The sequence below is a fragment of the Ictalurus punctatus genome, chromosome 10, assembly GCF_001660625.3.
Source record: "Ictalurus punctatus breed USDA103 chromosome 10, Coco_2.0, whole genome shotgun sequence".
In the NCBI taxonomy this organism is placed as follows: Eukaryota; Metazoa; Chordata; class Actinopteri; order Siluriformes; family Ictaluridae; genus Ictalurus; species Ictalurus punctatus.
The window spans coordinates 26419448-26439502 of record NC_030425.2 but is presented as its reverse complement, the minus strand read 5'-3'; the positions used below and the strand labels follow the sequence as shown (position 1 = coordinate 26439502).

General features: G+C 37.4%; 2 protein-coding genes across 4 annotated transcripts in view; one reads left to right on the top strand and one right to left on the bottom strand.

The window, feature by feature from the left end:
• Positions 1-20055, bottom strand: part of dpep1 (dipeptidase 1) — a 34233-nt gene that overhangs the window by 11844 nt on the left and 2334 nt on the right. Inside the window, exons 1-4 of one of the 3 annotated variants that reach the window (XM_017478770.3) lie at positions 9165-9455; positions 8842-8915; positions 730-919; positions 476-602 (exon numbers count right to left, since the gene is read on the bottom strand). In XM_017478770.3, the coding sequence (XP_017334259.1) occupies positions 476-602; positions 730-845 (243 nt within the window). In that variant the 5' untranslated portion in view covers positions 846-919; positions 8842-8915; positions 9165-9455. Of the gene's footprint in view, positions 1-475; positions 603-729; positions 972-8841; positions 8916-9164; positions 9456-20055 lie in introns of those variants that run through there. The other 2 variants (XM_017478769.3, XM_053683322.1) reach the window with 2 other exon arrangements.
• Positions 12343-18490, top strand: sult5a1 (sulfotransferase family 5A, member 1). Its single transcript, NM_001200899.1, is given in 6 exon segments — positions 12343-12541; positions 12659-12867; positions 15526-15652; positions 15752-15849; positions 17834-18014; positions 18122-18490. Coding segments are annotated over 6 exon segments (876 nt in total). The 5' UTR covers positions 12343-12402; the 3' UTR covers positions 18244-18490.

Here is a 20055-nt window from a genome sequence, read left to right as displayed (position 1 = left end):
GCGGGCATCCAGGAACTCCCGGGAGAGTTGGGATGTCTGTCAGCTGCTTTAACAGTACATAACAAAGGTAACTTTAACTGGCTAGACAAATGCTATTGTTTATAGCTACATAATTACTACTGAATACATAGTTACTTACACACTTTCCATAGTGTCACCTATAGGCTGTAGGAGCACTTACAGTTATTTAACACAACTAAACATTAAAGTGACATCTTTAAACTCAAGTTTAATCTTCCATGCTGTAAAACATCACAAGCGCTAGCTAGCTAATGGCTTACCTGCATAGGTTTGATGCTGAGCAGTGGAAAAAAAGAGAAGATTTAAGTATAGTAGTACAGAGAAATAAGTACTGTAACTACAGTTCTTGTAGTTTGTTACTTTAAAAAAAAAAAAAAAAAAAAAAAAAAAAAAAAAAAAAAAGGATTTCAAGCTGGCATACTTTTACCACCTTTATACATGAGTATTCACATACCTGTGCTGCTAAGTGTCCCTGTTTGATTTTCGGGATGTTGGTGTGCGTGGAACCGAGTGTGTACAGGTCCACGCTGTTTAGCTGATTGTTAAACTGTTTCCTCAATTGCCATGGCAAATCATTGTGTCTGTGTGATGCCAGAATATACATTTAAATTATAATGTGGCATCCGTAAACATAAAACGCATCATCTTTTTTGACATTGCCTTTATATTAATATTTGATATCAGTAAGTGGTGGTGAGCTTTTCTTACCCATCTATCAGTGGCGTCTCAGACATCAGCCTCAGTGCTTGCTCCTTGTATTTGTCTGCTCTGGAAGTAAATGTACAGGCCAAGAGGACTAAACATACATCCCTGATGCACCCCATGTCATCCAACAATTCCGTTGTCCCGCTTTGCCACTGCTTTCAGATTCTCTGTGTGTGTGTCTGGGACAGACAGACTGTGGAGATGAGGACAATATCAGGGTTGTTGTTTAAAGCCTTTCGCTGTCTTTGAGTTAATATATAAAGTGCATTTTGCCTATGACAGTCATAAATTTATGGTGAGATGCTTGTCAAATTGCCCCATAAACAAGCATTTATCTTTTGCACGAAATTATAAAAGGTTGGTAAATGTATTACTAAATAGGGTGTCCTTGGGCAGAGTTCATATTAATCCAACATGTATATCCTTGGTTCAGTTCTTACTATACTGTTTCTTACCTCCCTTTATGAAAGGATTATGACTTGCAACAGACGCAAGCACACAAAACACTACAGAGAATGAGTTTTTTTCCGTCGTATGTCAACCACTTGTGCTTGGTTCCATAAAACATTTGCTATGTGATGTTTTGGTGGCTGCTGAGGATGATAACCAAAAACATGTCTATGTCCTGTGACTGAGGATGAGCTAAATAATCAAACGTATCAGTCTCCTTATCTTCGCTAGCATTTTCTTGTGTCTCAGGGTCTTCTTGGCCGCTTTTGTCTCACTAAAGATCGATGTCTGTGTCTCTTTCTCTTTCTCACGTCCCTCAGCATCAGACTCATTTGTATTAAACTGTATTAAAAGTAAGTCAGAAGGCTGTAAGCACTGAAATTTCATGGAAACAGAAAATCAAAGCAGCCACTGAAAGAATTAAATGATGAAACTGAACTGGGGAAAAAAAATTCCTTGAATCTAAGTAGCTTTGGATAAAAGCGTTTGCCAAATGCATAAATGTAAATGGAAATGCAATAGGTTCGCCATCTACCTTGAGTCGCCATTTCCTGTGTGCTCATTTGTCCTCTTGAAAAAATGGTAAATGGTCTGCACTTATATAGTGTCTGTTAACCTTAGCGGTTCTACAAAGCGCTTTACACTGTTTCTCACTCACCCATTCCTACCCGTAGGTGCTAGCCTGCCATCAGGAGAAACTTTGGGTTCAGTGTCTTGTCCAAGAACACTTCAGCATGTGGGCTGGGAATTGAACCACCAACCCTATGATTGACAACCCGCTCTACCACCTGAGCCACAGCTGCCCCAACATACCTATCAATTTGGCACAATTAGCTGTGTCATCCTTAAACGCAGGTTTTACACAGATTTGGGCCAAGACGTATCATATGACGTCATCACAATGTGCCATGTGACATCATCACAACACACATTCAGCCAAAGGCCCCTTCGGTTCATATGCGTCGAACATGAGTACAGCTAGAAGGTTTCATTTACCAATAAACGTCACTGCAAGTAGTTTTCAGCTAAAAAGTACAAAAAATGTTTTGAATATAGCCGCAGTAAAATCAAGCATTTTTGGGCGCAACAATCACAAACTCATTCTGACTGGCCAGACTGGTTCGACCTAACAGGGAGGCTATGTTAACGCCTGTATAACTAGTCTTTACAACCATGATGAGAAGAAAAGCATCTCAGAAAGCACAACACATTAAACTTTATGGCAGATGTGTCAACAGTTCAGGCTGGTAGTGGTGGTGTAATGGTGTAGGAATGTTTCTTGGCACACATTGGGCCGGTTAATACTAATCAAGTATCAATTGAATGCCACAGCTGGGCGATTTCAGTATTGTTACTGACCATGTGCGTCCCTTCATGGCCACCCATCTTATAATGACTTCTTCCAGCATGATAATGTGCCATGCCACAAGGCACAAGTCATCTCAAACTGGTTCTGTGAACATGTCAATGTGTTGAGTGTATTTCACTGCCCAGTCCAGTTACCAGCACTGAATACCAGTAGAGCACCTTTGGGATGTGGTAGAACGGGAGATTTGCAGCATGAATGTGCAGCTGACAAATCTGCAGCAATTATTCAATCCAATTATATCAATGTGGCCCAGAATCTCAAAGAATTCTGAGAAAATCAGCATTTTTTTTTTGCACTGGGGGTAGCCAGTATCAGTGTGGGGTTCCTTTTAAAGTCTCCTGTGAGTGTATATGAAATATTTTGTAAATATATAAACATAAGTTTATAATACAATGTTATAAATGAACTCCACACACCGTTACCTTGTTAATATTTAACTATAGTCATTATTAATGGCTATTCATATATGAATCAGAATCTATTAATTACTTCATCATACATTAAGCATTAGTGCATGTATTAATTCCTTATTCTAAAAGAATTACATGCGTATTAATAAGTGCTCATTTTTGGACCTTTTAGTAAGGTTACCCAAACAGAAAAGACATTTCAACACACATACATTTATTAATTAATACATCATCCTGGTCAGGGTCATGGTGGATCCTGAGAACAGTGGGCATGAGACGAGATCACACCCTGGATGGGAACATCATGGGACACATTCGCAGTTGGGAGGTAGAAAGGAATGCTTGGGTAGAACCCATATGGACATAAGATAAGATAAGATAAGATAATACTTTATTAATCCCCAGATAGCAAAATTAGGGATGAGTAGAACTATCAAAACTTGGACAATACGGACAATAACAAGAGCTCAAGATCAGATCTGAGCCCCTGGAGCTCTGCGGCAGTAACTCTACAGCCCTCCGTTACATTCTTACACTTCACCTGGCCCAAGTAAAACAAAAAATAAAAACCTCCCCCACATTAAAAATAAAAATCAAGTTTAGAGTAGGGTTCAGAGTGTTCTCATCTTTCTTCATTATAAGGAGCTTAAGATGAAAATGTGCATAAGTGTGCCAGAGTCCAGAGCATTTTTTATCAATGTAGCAACTAATGTCAACATCATGAGAAAAGGTGTTGTCAAAAGTGTCACAATTTCCAACCATGAGTGTTGCTGAGTCATCCTTGGAGTCCAAAATGCTATTTGTTTTGCACATTGTATGTTAAAGGTTTTCTGCTCCCATGGTGACTCTCCACCCTCTAGTACAGCTGACTGAAATACGAATAGAGCTGCGAACATCTTTAGAACAGTACAACTTTATATGTGATGTATAAATTGTATAAAAAATTATGGTAAGCAATTGTACTATATGACATCATAAAATTGCTTAAGCCAGATGAAGGGTGAATTCAGAATTAATACTGGAACAAAGTATGATTATATAACCATTACATTACATAACTGACACATAAACGTTTGGTATTGAGCAAACCTTGGCCATGGAAATTGGTGAAAAAAAGCACTATGGTTTCTTCATCCTTTAAATATATCATTCATTCATATCTTTCTTCCATACACCAACCTAACAGGTAACACTTGTAATAAAACCATGGTAATGGCCAAGCTTATAAGCAAGTAAGCAATAACAAGTATGCGATTGGGGGCATGCTCTTATGGGAAAAAAAATCAATGTCAGGGTGGTGTAATGTAGTCTGAGGTGACGCAGAGTTACTGTTACCACCCTAAAGTTGATCATTTTCCCATAACAGTACATGAAGTGCTTCAGTCCTCTTGTAGGACTGGAATTTTCTAGCAATTACATTTATTTTATTGCTAAAAGAATGACATCATACTTTTCGATCCATTTAATGTCGTGTCTGTGAAACATATAGTTCATCACTTACGTTATAACAGCTTTGAACAGTAATTCTCTCACCACTCTTTTTTTTCTCTTGAAGTTAATAAGACCAAAAAAAAAATAAGAAAGCTTGTCATATGTTACCGAGAAAACACACAGACTTTTACCTCTGATTTCTTCCAAAAATGCTAAACAAATGTCACCTCACAGAAAACGTCACCAAATTAACAATTACACCTGTTATTTATTTATTTATCCAAGTATCTGGAATGTCAGTTGTATTATTAGAGTTTCTTGAATGCTTATTTAACATTCTGGTAATGTTCTCTAGTTAGCTGGAATGCTAACTAGGTTTGTTACTAGCAAGTTGGGGGGGTTTTTTTGGCCACAAAAATTAACAGCTCTATAAAATTACATGACCATTCGATATGCTGGTACACTGGAAACCATGATTTCCTCTATTTGTCTGCAAGTATTGAAAAATGAGGAAGATAAAATAAATACATGCATTATTAGCGTCCTCAGTTTCCACTCTGAGTTTTCCACTTGAGACTGTCATGATGCATTTGATATGGGGAACAAAACGGACTTCCATATTCCCAATAAGTTTAAAGCACAACAGCAAAAAAAAAAAGAAAGAAAGAAAAGAAAACACAATTCAAATGAATGAGTCATAGAATAAATAGTCATTTAAGTCATGGCGTTAAGGCATGGTGATGTAGGAAATTCATAAACTGGAGCGGTAACAGTACCAGAAACACTTTGCATCCAGTCGCATCAAGCCATCCCTTCAATGATTATTTTCCTTCAACATTACACCCTGTTGTGTTTTAAATCTTACATTTTATTAAATCTAAATATATGTTATATACCCAAAAGTATGTGGACACTTGGTCATCGTACCCGTATGTGCTTGGTGAACATGTCAATCCAGATCTGGTCTGCTATAACAGCCTCCACTCTTCTGAGAAGACTTTCAGCTAGATTTTCAAAAATGGATGTTGGGATTGCTGCCCATTTCGCCACAAAAGTATTACCGAGTCGTGCACTGATGTTGGGCGAGCCGGCCGCAGGTGTTCAGTGGGGTTGACATCAGGGTTCTGTGCAGGCCACTCAAATTCCTCCACTTCGACTTTAACAAAAAATGTCTTCATGGAGAACGCTTTGTGCACACGGTATTGTTGGAATGTTGGAACAAGTTTGGGCCTCTTGTTCCAGTGAGGGGAAATCGTAATGCTACAGCAAACAAAAACATCCTTTACAAATGTGTGCTTTTAAGACTATGACAACAGTTTGGGGAAGAACCACTGTGACACTGGCTTCGTCCGAAACCATTTAAATTGCTTGTTCTCAGCACACAATTGAGCTTGTCTTCACACAATTAATGCTAAGCACAGTGTTTAAACAGCACGGATAATAACGACTAATCTCGCTCTGGGTTTACGCAAGTCAAAACAACATAATGTTCTCCAATTTTACGAGCCGGTTTTGTATTGTACATCTAATCACATCTAAATGTTTGTTCTGGATAACTGTACAGCCATGTTTACTCTGGTATGCTACAAACCAACAAGTTTTGTTCCTCATTTGGTCAGTTTGCTGTCTGAAGCAATATAACTGCAGGTTTTCCCTTTCTTTATCTTGTCACATCTGTCTTCAAAGATAACCGCTATCAGTGAATGCACTCTAACAGAAAATGAGTGAGAGAAAGCATGTGTTTAAGCTCACTGTGTAAATAAGACTGATGTGAACAACATGCTTTACTTTAAGTAGTTCTCTTTTTAGTATGAGTGCAGAGTGAGTCATGGAGAAAACATTGGTAATCTATGAATATAAGTACTAATTTTCTCCATTAAATGATAATGATTATTCTGTTGTCAGGCTCTTTATCAGTAAGTGAGGCTCTTATGATAATAGAGTTTGATCTTGTATAATAATGGCTTAATTGCTTATGAAGTAGACAGTGATTGATTGATCATTAAGACCTGTAAATACTTACATGTATTTTAATTGTGCAATACACGTGTTTTTGTATTAGCTCAGACAAAGAAGAGGTAGTAGGTGGCCTGTCTGATATTTTTTATGTTTTCAGTAGCTCAGCGCTGTATGCTCGGTGGTTTTCACACTTTTAAGTAAGCAACACTTGTTTAAGGGATGAAGAAATGCAATCGTGTCTATCTCACAGTTTGTTTCCTTTCTCATCTTGTTTTTCACTTCATCACTATCTTGATTACTTTACATTCTCGGAGCGGAAACAGAAATTGTTCATTTTTTTCCAGCTCTTATTTTAGTCTCCTTCAACACAAAAATCCAGTTAATATTTCTAAATAAGCCTCTCATCAGTGTAAGGATGAATGGGAAAGGTAAAATGATGATGATCAGATGTAAGAATGTATTCTCTCTAGAGCCTTCTAAAGCTTTTCACCATAATGTACTCCTTGACCTTTGTAAAAACATGTAGAGTGGCTCTTATTAAAAGACTAGATCCATGTATATTTGACCTCAAATTAAAATCAAGACACCTGCTTTGCATGAAATGAGGCCATTGGGCGTCAGTAGGTTAATCTTTGTTTACATTTGCGTTTACATTTATATATTATCACATTAGTTCTATCTGGACAGTGCCTTGAAACATTCATGTAGTGAAAGTTTGACATTCTGTACTTTTCCTAATCGGAAATGTGTTTCTTTTTTTGCAGATATTTCAAGGACAAATAAAGTTCTAGCATTTTAAAGCCTGGTTACACCCAAAAGTGAAAATTAGGGCTGTAGAACTTGAGTCTTTCCTGCTGAAAAAAGAACAGTAGAAACCCTCACAGAATGGTTTTAATGGTTATAATGGGTACTACATTGGTTTTAATTGAAACACAATAGAAACCATCACAGAAATTCGAATGTTTTCCACTGCAAAAAACCATTACAAACCATCAGCTAACCATTAAAACCATCACGATTACCATTATTGGTCCTTAATGGTATCCACTAGACATAACATGCCACCAACTGAAAGCAACAAATGTCCAGTAGAGCCCTACAGGGACCATTACAGTTTCCATTAAAACCAAGGCAATACCCATTATAACCATTACACGTTCTATTCTTTTCAGCAGGTATGTCTAGTGGATACCATTAAGGAACAATAATGGTAATGGTTTTAATAGTTAGCTGATGGTTTGTATTGATATTTGTAGTGGAAACAGGGATAACACCCAAGGCAAGTTTTATTATAAATCCAACTTTTTGTCCAATTTTCACATTTTTTAAGCAATTATTGTAGCCATCACATGCAAGAAAAAAAAATTAATGGAAACAGTCTGTAAAAAATAAAGTATGTTTTTGATGGAGAAAAATCTGGGCTCAGCCCCAGATGTTCAACGCCCTTAGTCTCTATAAAAACAAATCATTCATAATCAGTGTCCCACTGAGACCATTTTGTGAAACCCAGTCATTTTGTATTATTGGCATCAAATAAAGAATCTGAAAAATGGAGAAAGCGAGCCAACACTAACCTCTAAATGAAGGCAAATAAAACTGGTCATTTATTTATGACAAAATAAATGCCACTGTAGCGTAAACACAGGAAGGGCCGGTCTGTCTGTGCCTAGCTATAATCAGTAAACAAATGCATCAGCTGAGGTAAAATTTAGTACATGTGTTGTTTATAAGGGGAAAGGGTGTTTAAAATGGGTACACAAGGATAAAAGCTGTCTTAAAACTTGGTTCCATTTCCCATAGCATCTTCTTTTAATGCTGTGCAACACTTTCAGCATTTAAAAACATCAGTTTCATTGTCAGATGTGTTTAGTGTGTATGCAGTATATACAGTAAGGGAAAGAAGTATTTGATCCCCTGCTGATTTTGTACGTTTGCGTTTTTCTGGATTTTCTTCTTGTTATTCTGTCTCTCACTGTTCAAATAAACCTACCATTAAAATTATAGACTGATCATTTCTTTGTCAATGGGCAAACGTACAAAATCAGCAGGGGATCAAATACTTTTTCCCTCACTGTAGAAAATTGTCTTTAGACAACCAATACAACAAACAAAACAAACAAAAATAATATAAATAAAAAATAAAACCCACAACTGTTGTAGGAGACCTGTTACATTACATTTATCTTAAGATCCTACTTAAAATTTCAATTGCAGTAGGAATAAAAGTCTTCCTATATTTAGCCTATATTTTTCCTATATTTATGTGACCATGGATTTAGATTTACCACCAGGAACACATGTAAAGGGTACTTTAAATTTCCATTTATTCAGTAGTCGATCTGATAAGTGATTTGACTATATTGTTGCTAACAGGTTTTTACATCTGACAATACAGCAGTGGGCTAATTTTATAAAAGAAAAAGAAAAAAATTGAATATACTCTCCATCTTGTCCACTTACATCGTTTGAGACAAATAAAAATTAAATAACACTCACAAAACTAGGAGCTCCTGCACCGCACAATACCTTCAATTTCCACGAGTTGAAACTCTCAACATTTTAAATGAACACTGTATAAAACAACAGAAAGTAACAAATCACATGAGAACACAATTTAAATGGAAGTTTATAACATCGTGAACTAGCAAAGGAAAATAAATAAATAAATAGCCTTGCACCACATGGCGTTGCATCATACCATCGCAGACATTACACGTGATACAACTCTCTTAATATGATAATTTGTTGCCATAAACTAAGAAAACATACATCCAGAAGTGGTATTTAACCAAAATATTCTCATGAACTATTACACTTACCACTGGATGGTGTGAGATCTACCAAACAAACTCAAGCGTGAACTTCTCTACCGCATTTCTTACAGAACATTGCGTAGTGTGTGTACGCGTGCCTCCTAGCCTTTTTGCTTGTACCAGGACAACTTAGCTTGTACCCTTTCGCTTGTACCAGGACAACTTAGGCAGTAATAGCTTTCCTAACTTAGGCAATAATCAGACCATTTACCACTTGGTTACATTTATTTTCCTATATGTACATGAAACGAATCATGATGGGGATGGAAAAAGTCCCATGTAATAGCAGAAGCTTTCCTTTTGACTGCCAGAGTATAAAGACCAGAGAGTGGTATTTGTTGCGTTCCAATCATTTGACCAGCTAGCTTTTATCATTCGTGACAGTTCGTTCTTGTTTTTGACCGTTAGAGAGTTAAACCAAGATACAATGTTAAAAGTGAGTACAGATTCAATCAGTGATTTGTACACAACTCCTAAATTGTCCTTTTCCTTCGGGTTTCCTTCGGGTTCTCTTCTGGTTTCCTTCCACCTCCCAAAAACATGCCAGCAGGTGGATTGGTTACTCTACATTGTCCCTAGGCGTTAATGAGTGTGTGAATGTTCCAACCAGGCTGTATTCGTGTACTCAGTGTTCCCAGAATCCACAACAACCCTAAAAAGGATTAAACTGTGACTAAAGCTGAGTAAATGAATATTCAAACTTCAACATACACAGTTTGAAATTTTCTTCCTGCAACTTTTTTCTATGGCCTTGGCAGTAGCAACAGTGCTGCTTTTACAGCCATAAATATATATATTTTTCTGTATAGATTTATTGTTATTACAACAAAGTACACAGACTAACACCTCTCCATGTAGCATGTGTATCTTTTCTAGAAGAAAAGAGACATAGAGGAGAAAAGATCAATCATGTAGCAAGACTTATATTCATTTTTATAGCCAACCCAGTGAAAATCCTTTCTATGTTTTATGCTGATGTAGAAGACTGCTTCCAAGAAATAATCTAAAGGAGACAAACACATCCTTGATCAATTACAAAAGGATGCATTTCCCTTTGCAACTCTTTCTTGGACTACGGTTGCTTCTAAGGGACTGCAATTACAACATGCAGTTTTGTACTCGGGTCTCCGTTGAACAGCCAGAGTATAAAGATCAGAGAGTGGTATTTGTTGCGTTCCAATCATTTGACCAGCTAGCTTTTATCATTCGTGACAGTTCGTTCTTGTTTTTGACCGTTAGAGAGTTAAACCAAGATACAATGTTAAAAGTGAGTACAGATTCAATCAGTGATTTGTACACAACTCCTAAATTGTCCTTTTTAACGTTAAAGCATCTCAATTTTCTCAATAAACTTAAGCGTTGGTGACCCATTTTAAAAAATACTGTCTGAGTCTTTATCAAAGGTAAAATTGGACTCAATCTCTGTTCTGAGATATTTAAATTATCCCACCTGCTCTACTCTACTTCCACCTGCTCTACTCTGCACTGTAAAACCAGATAAGTTCATTTAACTCAAAAAGTTTGAGGAAACTAATGACCTCAAACTTTTTAAGTTGATAAATCAATTTCTTTAAGCCAAATACACTTAAATATAACAACAATTTAACTCAAACTTGTTATATTTAAGTGTATTTGGCTTAAAGAAATTGATTTATCAACTTAAACATTTTCAATTCAATTAAATCTTATAAGACCCAAAAGGGAACTTGAAGGCATCACAGATGGAAAAAAAAAAAAAGGGTAATTTCCAGGTGTCAAGGTTTCCTGTGACTTTCTCAGTGGCCTAGTTCCCATGAGCTAAGTTTCACAGGTATATAGCTTGACAGCCGTTTTTTATATCTTACATGTTACTGTAAATTGTCTTACATAAAAGTTTTCTTTAAAAAAATATTTTTAGACTTTTTTTCATAAATTCCAGGAAATATTATTTTTAGATATTTTTTGTGTCAGAAAGTCAGACCAGTTCATGATCATTACAATGAAAAAATAAACAGAATAAAATTCATCTGTTATTACATTACGTATGGCCTCATTTGCATATTTTATCTAATAAATAAAACTTGGGAGCATGCTGAAATAGGAAAATTATGAACGACGAGGCGGATTTGATGATGCGTGATGCAAAGACAAGTTAGTTTTACCACAATGAGAATATCGAGTGTTTTATTCCTCATATACCACAGCAAATTGCCAACGACAACACTTTTTATTTATTAAACAAACGACACATTCTTTTTAAAACCTATTAATAGCTACGTTTAATGTCGTGGAATGTCCGAAAAACAAGTTCGATCCATTATCAATTACGTTATAGTAGCTATAAACAGCAGCCGGATTACCGACTTCTTTTCATCTTTCTCCTGATGTTAACCAGGCAGAAATCCAGTTTATGAATTACAGAGAAAATATGAAAACTCCTCTGTCCTGAATGCTTTTCTTGTGTAACTTAAAGACACAGCTTTACTACTGACTGTTACGAAGCGCTAACACTGGAGACTCCTTCCATAATTCCATAATAAACATACCAACGATTATATGTTTTCTAGTCCATCTATGTGGCACGTCCTTGAGTAAGTCGCTGTTATTATAGAAACAGTATAATAGTAGCAGTAGCTACTCTAATGTCAGAGCTGCTAAAGAAATTTAAACAACACCTTCTGACCAATCAGAATCGAGAATTCAATAGTGTTGAATACATATGTATGTATATATATATATATATATATATATATATATATATATATATATATATATATATTTATATATATTCATATTTCTATAATACAATCTTGAATTGATGCATATTTTCAACAGGTTAAGTTTCATTCTCGCATTAATAAAGTAAGAACTGACGCACACTATAATAATAGACTGTGAGATGGAAACAGAACTGTCTAATAGACAACACATTAATCACACGTGCGTGTCATTTCAAACAGAACAGGAACGTTTTCAACAGTGGAGCAATGGCATTTGGTTTTAGAGAAGTTGAAATGCATAAAAAGAAACAATTTATAGTTCCTCCAGCACTGAAAGCTGAAATGGCTGGTTTCTCAGGTAATTCCCACTAATCTCTGTATCAATTATCAAGCTGTTTCGAGCAGTTTAAAACTTTTGACCTAATCTCTCTCTCCCCACTCAGGAAACTATTTAAAGCTGCCCCGACTCGTACTTCCTCTCTGACACATTTGTACATACACACACACACACACACACACAGACACCCAGACTGACTCACAGAGAAATGGCTCGGCTGGAAGTTACAGAGACTTTTCAGGGCATCACTTTTCCTGGACACCTGCATACTCAGGAATCCCTTCGCTATGGTACCAACTTCAAATTTCAAGACTCAGACATTCTGATTGTTACCTACCCCAAATCAGGTAGGTTCAAAACTCCAGCTTTAATGTGTGTGTTTGTGGGTATGTTTTAGCTTTTAGGTTTTTACACATCATATTTCTACACTATTTCATGTTTCTTTTTCTTTCTCCTTATTGTAGGGACGACATGGATGCAAGAAGTTGTCACACTGGTATCATGCAGAGGAAATCCGGTAAAAGCTCAAACACAACCTAACTGGGCACGAGCTCCATGGCTTGAGCAGTACTACTGCCCTGATGTTCTGAAGGCAACACAAGGACCTCGGGTCCTCACCACTCATCTGCCATACAAACTACTGGCTCCTGCACTCCAAGGCTCCAAGGCAAAGGTAACCCTTGATATATCCACCCTATTTACAGTATGGTAAACATGAATCACTGTAAAGCAGAGTGTAAAATCAGGCGTGGCTCCACTTCATCTTGGTATTAAAATTACTATTAGGTGTGTATCCTGTTTGACTATTGTGATTGTGCTGGTGTCTCCTGAAAAGCATGTTCTTTTAGGCAGGTTTGGGGCTACTTTTGGTAATGTATGTATGTAAGTATATAGGTGGAAAAAGTAATTCTGCAGGTAGGGCTAGTTTAAAACTAGTCTGCGGCCACCAAACTCTTTGTTTTAAAGCAAATAAACGAACTTAAATATAATCAGTCTCTGCAAGAATGGTCAAATTTCTTTGTTCTAGATTCAGGGTTTTTTTTTATGTGGTTTTTAGGATGTAGTTGGGCTAAAAATTTTGCTGTGACCTAGCAATCTTGCTCTTAGGATCGTATCTAAATTACGCTGTTGAACAAGCTAGCTCTCTAGGTAATGTAATAAAGTTTAGATACTGCCATGATCTCAGGGTGTAACTACAGCTTACTTAGTACCTTGTATTATTTAAGAGATACTTTACTTAACAGTGATAGTAGTTAACGCACTAGCATTTAACACTATTTATATTTAAAACCTTACTTTGTTGCAATACTAGCTAGCTAGCTAGCTATTTATGTTTAGATACTCTAATGATAGCTGCACAGTATAACTAACAGTGTAAAACTAGCTACGTATCATATTTTTTGGCATTATTAGCTGGCTATTTTCTTTAGCTACTGTAACTTCAGTGACAGCCCTTCCTTGCAACACTAGCTAGTTTATTTAATATTAATTTCACTCTAGTTAGCTGGGTTTATCAAACAGCCCATCAGTGTAACTGCAGAAGAGCAATCAGATGCTCAATCAAAAAAGGTGCCATAGAAAAGAACGAGAGTTTACTCTCAGTGAATCTGACTTAAAAAAAAAAAAAAGTCAATTCAAGTAACAGACTTGATGAGAAGGACATTAAGATATAGCTACATCACTTCATATACTGCAGAATTCTAAATCATGATTGATTGTGGAGAGAAGGACGAGCTACATCTTACTGGCAAATAATCACATCAATCTAACAAAGGAGGAACAAAAACTGGGTTACATGAGGTTACCCAACTGCAGGTGCAACATAAAACTAGCTCAAACTGGTTTCTTCTCCGGCATCAAGAAATCAGAAACCTTGAGGATGTGATAAAAAGAAAAACATCGCATCACATATGGGTTCATTGCAACCTCGAGAATACAATAGAAACTAAACCATGAGGTAAATATGCGTGCAGACTATCAAGAAGTATAAACAGGATTCAAAACAGAAATCAAAATGTAAAAACAAAATACAGATACAGAATAATACTGTTAATAAGAGGAAGAATAAACTATAAGTAAAATGTTGACTTCAACAGTAAGTCTGGCTAACATACTACAACAAATAGCTAGTTAGCTATATTTATGTTTAGCTAACGTAGTCCAACACCAGACCTTGTTGCAAGCTACAGCAGTGTATTTATTAACAAGCAAATGCTAGTTGGCTAGCTTTCATGAACAGTTTCTCAATCTTTTACATTTGAAATTTAGTGAGTTTCATTAGTAATACGGCTATGTGATACCATGTGACCTCCATGTTCATCATGTTGGGGATTTTACTCAATGGATGGCAGGTATGATATAAGGGCAAACCGAGATCCATTTGAGGCAAAGCTCAAAAGAGCCACAGAATCCTTTGTGGTGGAGATTTTTTTTTTTTTTTTTTAACTTTGATGTAAAAGATACAACACATACAGTAAAGTAGAGATAGTTTCTCTATTCAGACTCGATGGGAATTATACAGGTTATATCATGGCTGATAGTGGAAGCAAATCATCCAAGGACTATTATCAATAATCAGATCATAGTGAACTTCCTCTCAACACACTCAGTACTGTTTGAAATGATATATGTTTCCACTATCCGGTGTTATCCAGAACTGTATGAAGTTCGTTTAGCGTTTCTAACGGTTTCTTCCTCATGTGTTTTCAGAGAGTTTTTCCTCATCTCTGTCACCTCTGGATTGTTCATTATGGGTCTAATTCTACATCCTGATTCCTGTAAAGCTGATTTTTGTGAATAAGTGTGTTGTTAACTGTCTTGCTCCGTGTTGTACTCTTTCTTACTGTAGGTTAAGGATTACAGGTTAAAGGTTGTTGTTAAGCTCATAGAAGGCAAGGTCATAACCACATACTGAACATTGACCATACTGACCAAACTATTTGGTGGGGGTGGGGTCACAAATGTAATGGTCCTTTTTTAATTCTCTATGTAATAAAGGCCCAAATATTTATATATGCACATTATTTATATATACAATGCAAGACCTTTATATTGGGGCCAATTTGGCCTTATCTGATTATTATCTCAGTGTCTATGGTGGTTATGGCCCTGATAGCAGGTGTTTAATCAGGTCCAGGTCCACCTCCCTGGACGTTTGGTTCTGCAGCGAGAACCATCTCTTTGTTTCTGGACAAAAAGTAGAACTTTTTTGACCATGTGTAATTCTTTATTGTAATTCTTTATTCTTAACTTGAAAATTGCAACTCTCACCATGTATTGATGCTTTGAATTGTATTCTGCCTTTTAAAACTTGTAAAATGTATGGCTTCAGGTCATATATGTGGCAAGAAACCCAAAAGATGTGGTAGTATCTTATTACTACTTCCATAAAATGGCCAAGTTCCTAAACGACCCAGGCACATTCTCAGAGTTTCTGAGCGCTTTTCTGGAAGGAACAGGTTTGAAAGCTTAATATTTTTTAATTACAATCAATCACTTGAATAAACTGTAATCTTGATTGATTTTAATGTCTGAATGTCATCTTCATTTCTTTGTAGTGTACTATGGGTCTTGGTTTGATCATGTGAAAGGATGGACCAGCAATGCACTAAACATTGACAACTTTCTGTATATCACGTATGAAGAGATGTGGGAGGTAAGACTTTAGACTTACTTATACTCAGTGATGGTTGGTCAGAATATTGTATAATATGGCTCAAATACATACCCATTGCTTTTCGTGTTATGAAGCCATTAGAGTTGAGCCATATCCTATAGTACAAGGACATAGAACTATTACAGCAACACACACTCACGCAAACCCACACACACTCATTGAAAACACAACTAGGAAGTGCCACTCATGCTTTCTAATCTCTACTGATGACGTGTTCTGAATGTGACATATTAGTCCCAATGCACAAATAATTAAAGGTTGCTTAACTGAGTAAACAACAAACCCAAAACACAACTGATCCAGCCTTAGGAAAAGAAAAGCGAAAACCAAGGTTTTGGCAGACATCATCAGGGACTTCCTCTTTGCTGATAACTGTGCCCTTAACGCTAGCACAGAAACGGACATGCAATGCAGCGTTAATAGGTTCTCCAGTGCCTGCACAAACTTCGGTCTCACCATCAGCACCAAGAAGACTGAGGTCATGCATCAGCCAGCCCCATGGAATCCCTATACAGAGCCCAACATCACTGTCCATGGTCAGAGACTGAAAACAGTGACCAAGTTCACCTACCTCGGCAGCACATTGTCACAAAATGCCACAATAGATGATGAAGTTAATGTCCGCACTGCAAGAGCCAGCTCGGCTTTTGGGAGACTGTATGCCAAGGTTTGGAACCGAACAGGCATCACCATCCAGACCAAGCTGAAAGTGTGCAGGGCAGTTGTGCTCCCCACACTGCTGTATGCATGCGAAACGTGGACAGTGCACCAACGTCATGCCAGGAAACTAAACCATTTTCACACCACCAGTCTCAGGAAAATCCTTGGCATCAAGTGGCAGAACAAAGTCCCAGACACTGTGGTTCTCAATCAAGCAGGCCTCCCTAGCATCTTCACCATCTTGATGACGACCCAGCTACGCTGGGCAGGATATGTGGTATGCATGACAGACCAGCGTCTACCAAAGAGACTCTTCTATGGCGAGCTCCAGAAAGGTCAGCGTTGCCAAGGAGGCCAAAAGATACGCTTCAAAGATACCCTCAAACCCTCACTGAAAGCGTTTAATATCAATCCTGCCTCCTGGGAACAGACTGCATTGGATCGTGACGCCTGGCGCTCCTCCATCCACAAGGGCTCTTTGCTGTATGAGACAAATAGGACAGCTGCAGCCGAATGAAAGAGGCAAGCCAGAAAAACCCGTGTCAGCAACCCTCCTGGAGACGTAAACCCTATCCTCTGTCCCATCTGCCACAGGACTTTCTGTGCAAAGATTGGCCTGACCAGCTATCTACGCACGCATCATCTCTGATGACAAAATGGTCTTCGTCGCTACGACGGACAACTAAGAGTTCCACCAAAGTACAAAAAAAGAAATCCCATCAAGCCAAGCAAATAAGAGTGGAATGTGGAGGGCCAAAACATTATTTTTAATCTAATACTTTCTTTCTTTTTCTTGAAAAAGGCAGGGCTTTGCGACTCAAAACAATCTCAGCAAGTGAAAATATCCTGAATATGGGCAAATTTATCTTTTATTTCTTATCATGAGATTAATATAAATCCAATATATGATTATTCAGCCTGTTATAAGATGCATTTAGGAATTTCAAACTTACATATTCTTTCTGGAAATAAATGCTTACAATTACAATTACTATCAAGCTTGAAATCAGAAAAACAAATGTCTAGAAATTGGTTTAATAATCACATATTTGGATTATTGGGATCTTATAGGAAATACTTAATAAATTTGACTATATTCAACACATTTTAATTTGCTTAGATGTCATTTTTGGCAGTGTAGAAGCTATTATTAGCAGTGTAGAACATATTAACTACTGTATGAATTCTCATTTTAGTGCCCATTCAATTGTTTTATACCATTTTTACATTTAAATTAAACTGGAAAGCCTAGCCTCATGTTATGAAATAAACTACACTACTGACGGTATGTAATTATAAACAGGACCTGTGTGGTTCCATGGAGAAAGTAAGCCGATTCCTGCAGTGCCCCCTGCTGGAGGACGAGTTGAACAGCGCCCAGAAGAGCTGCACCTTCGACTCCATGAGAGAGAACTGCATGGTGAACTACACCCTGATTCCTCAGGAAATCATGGACCACAGCAAGGGCAAGTTCATGAGGAAAGGTGAGGCTTTCACAAACGATAATTCAACTGATTAAAAGCAATGGGTTGAGAAAGGTTTTTGCACTAAACTGATATAAACAAGCTCCCACTCCTCTTTTTTTTTGCAGGTCAAATCGGAGACTGGATCAACACTTTCTCCCAGGAGCAAAGTCGCAACTTTGATGTAGTGTATGCTTCCAAGATGGAGGACTCCATGCTGAAGTTTGTGTGGGAAACAAACAAAGTGTAGACACAGAAATCTTGCCTTTCTTCACCACATGAAATAGCACCTTCTTCTTATGGATCTTATTATTATTAATGTCTTGTCGTGTTTTCGAGTCAGTCGTTCCATGCCTTATTGCCTTCACTAAAGCTATTTGATTTTGTACAGTTATTAAGAGTGTTGTGAAGAAGCACAGCAACCACTTTGCACTTTGGTTATTGGATAACTTGCACCCAATGACTAAGGAAAATATTAAATGTTTTATGCTGCTTAAGATGTTTACTAGGTATGTTAAATATATTCAAGCTTGGATGACATGGTGGTACAGTGAGTAGTGTTTGCTGCCTCACAGTTCCAAGGTCCCTGTTTTGATCCTGAGCTTGGGTTACGCTCTGTGAGAAGTTTCACATTTTCACATGTGTACATGTGGGTTTCCTTCGGGTTCTCTTCTGGTTTCGTTCCACCTCCCAAAAACATGCCAGCAGGTGGATTGGTTACTCTACATTGTCCTTAGGCGTTAATGAGTGTGTGAATGTTCCAACCAGGCTGTATTCGTGTACTCAGTGTTCCCAGAATCCACAACAACCCTAAAAAGGATTAAACTGTGACTAAATATGAGTAAATGAATATTCAAACTTCAACATACACAGTTTGAAATTTTCTTCCTGCAACTTTTTTCTATGGCCTTGGCAGTAGCAACAGTGCTGCTTTTACAGCCATAAATATATATTTTTTGTGTATAGATTTATTGTTATTACAACAAAGTACACAGACTAACACCTCTCCATGTATCATGTGTATCTTTTCTAGAAGAAAAGAGACATAGAGGAGAAAAGATCAATCATGTAGCAAGACTTATATTCATTTTTATAGCCAACCCAGTGAAAATCCTTTCTATGTTTTATGCTGATGTAGAAGACTTCTTCCAAGAAATAATCTAAAGGAGACAAACACATCCTTGATCAATTACAAAAGGATGCATTTCCCTTTGCAACTCTTTCTTGGACTACGGTTGCTTCTAAGGGACTGCAGTTACAACATGCAGTCTTGTACTCGGCTGTCCTTTGAACAGTGGACTAGTTCAACAAACAGACTTCATATTAAAACATAATGAACTTTCTTTTACTTTCACACTATCTGTTGTTTCCCAGATGAGGACGGGTTCCCTTCTGAGTCGGGTTCCTCTCAAGGTTTCCTCTCGTATCATCTTAGGGAGTTTTTCCTCACCACCGTCACCACCGGCTCGCTCAATCGGGATAAATTCACACACTTAAAATCTCCAGCCTGTGTTTATATGTTTCTGTAAAGCTGCTTTGAGACAATGTCCATTGTAAAGCACACACAGCGTCTCCATGTTATCTTCCCCCAACAACTGAATACAGTGTCTTATCTATGTACGCTCGCAGGAGACACAAGTCTTTTCTAATGAATGGAGATCTGTTCAGAAATTCAAGGATTGAATGGATGCTTCTGTCACTGGCTGAGGTGTCTTCAGTCACTGGCTTCCATCTTCTTACATGTTCTGAGACACCATTTGTGAGCCTTGACAGTCAGATACACCAGCACAATAACCAGTACAAGGTCAAAAATCTCAGATGAAGGTTATGTAAACATCTGAAAACAGCTCGAAATCACTAATTGACTGCAAGCATGACCTACAACTCCAATTATTTCAGTATAATATCCTTCCTCAGGTCAATAATTCAACCTATAAACAGCACCACATAGGATAAACCCAGACTAACACCGCTACACACTACCTAGCATTAAGAAATTATGATTTTTCACTTACAGCCAGAGATCATGGGTGAGATTTGTGAGACATCTCCACTTTACCAA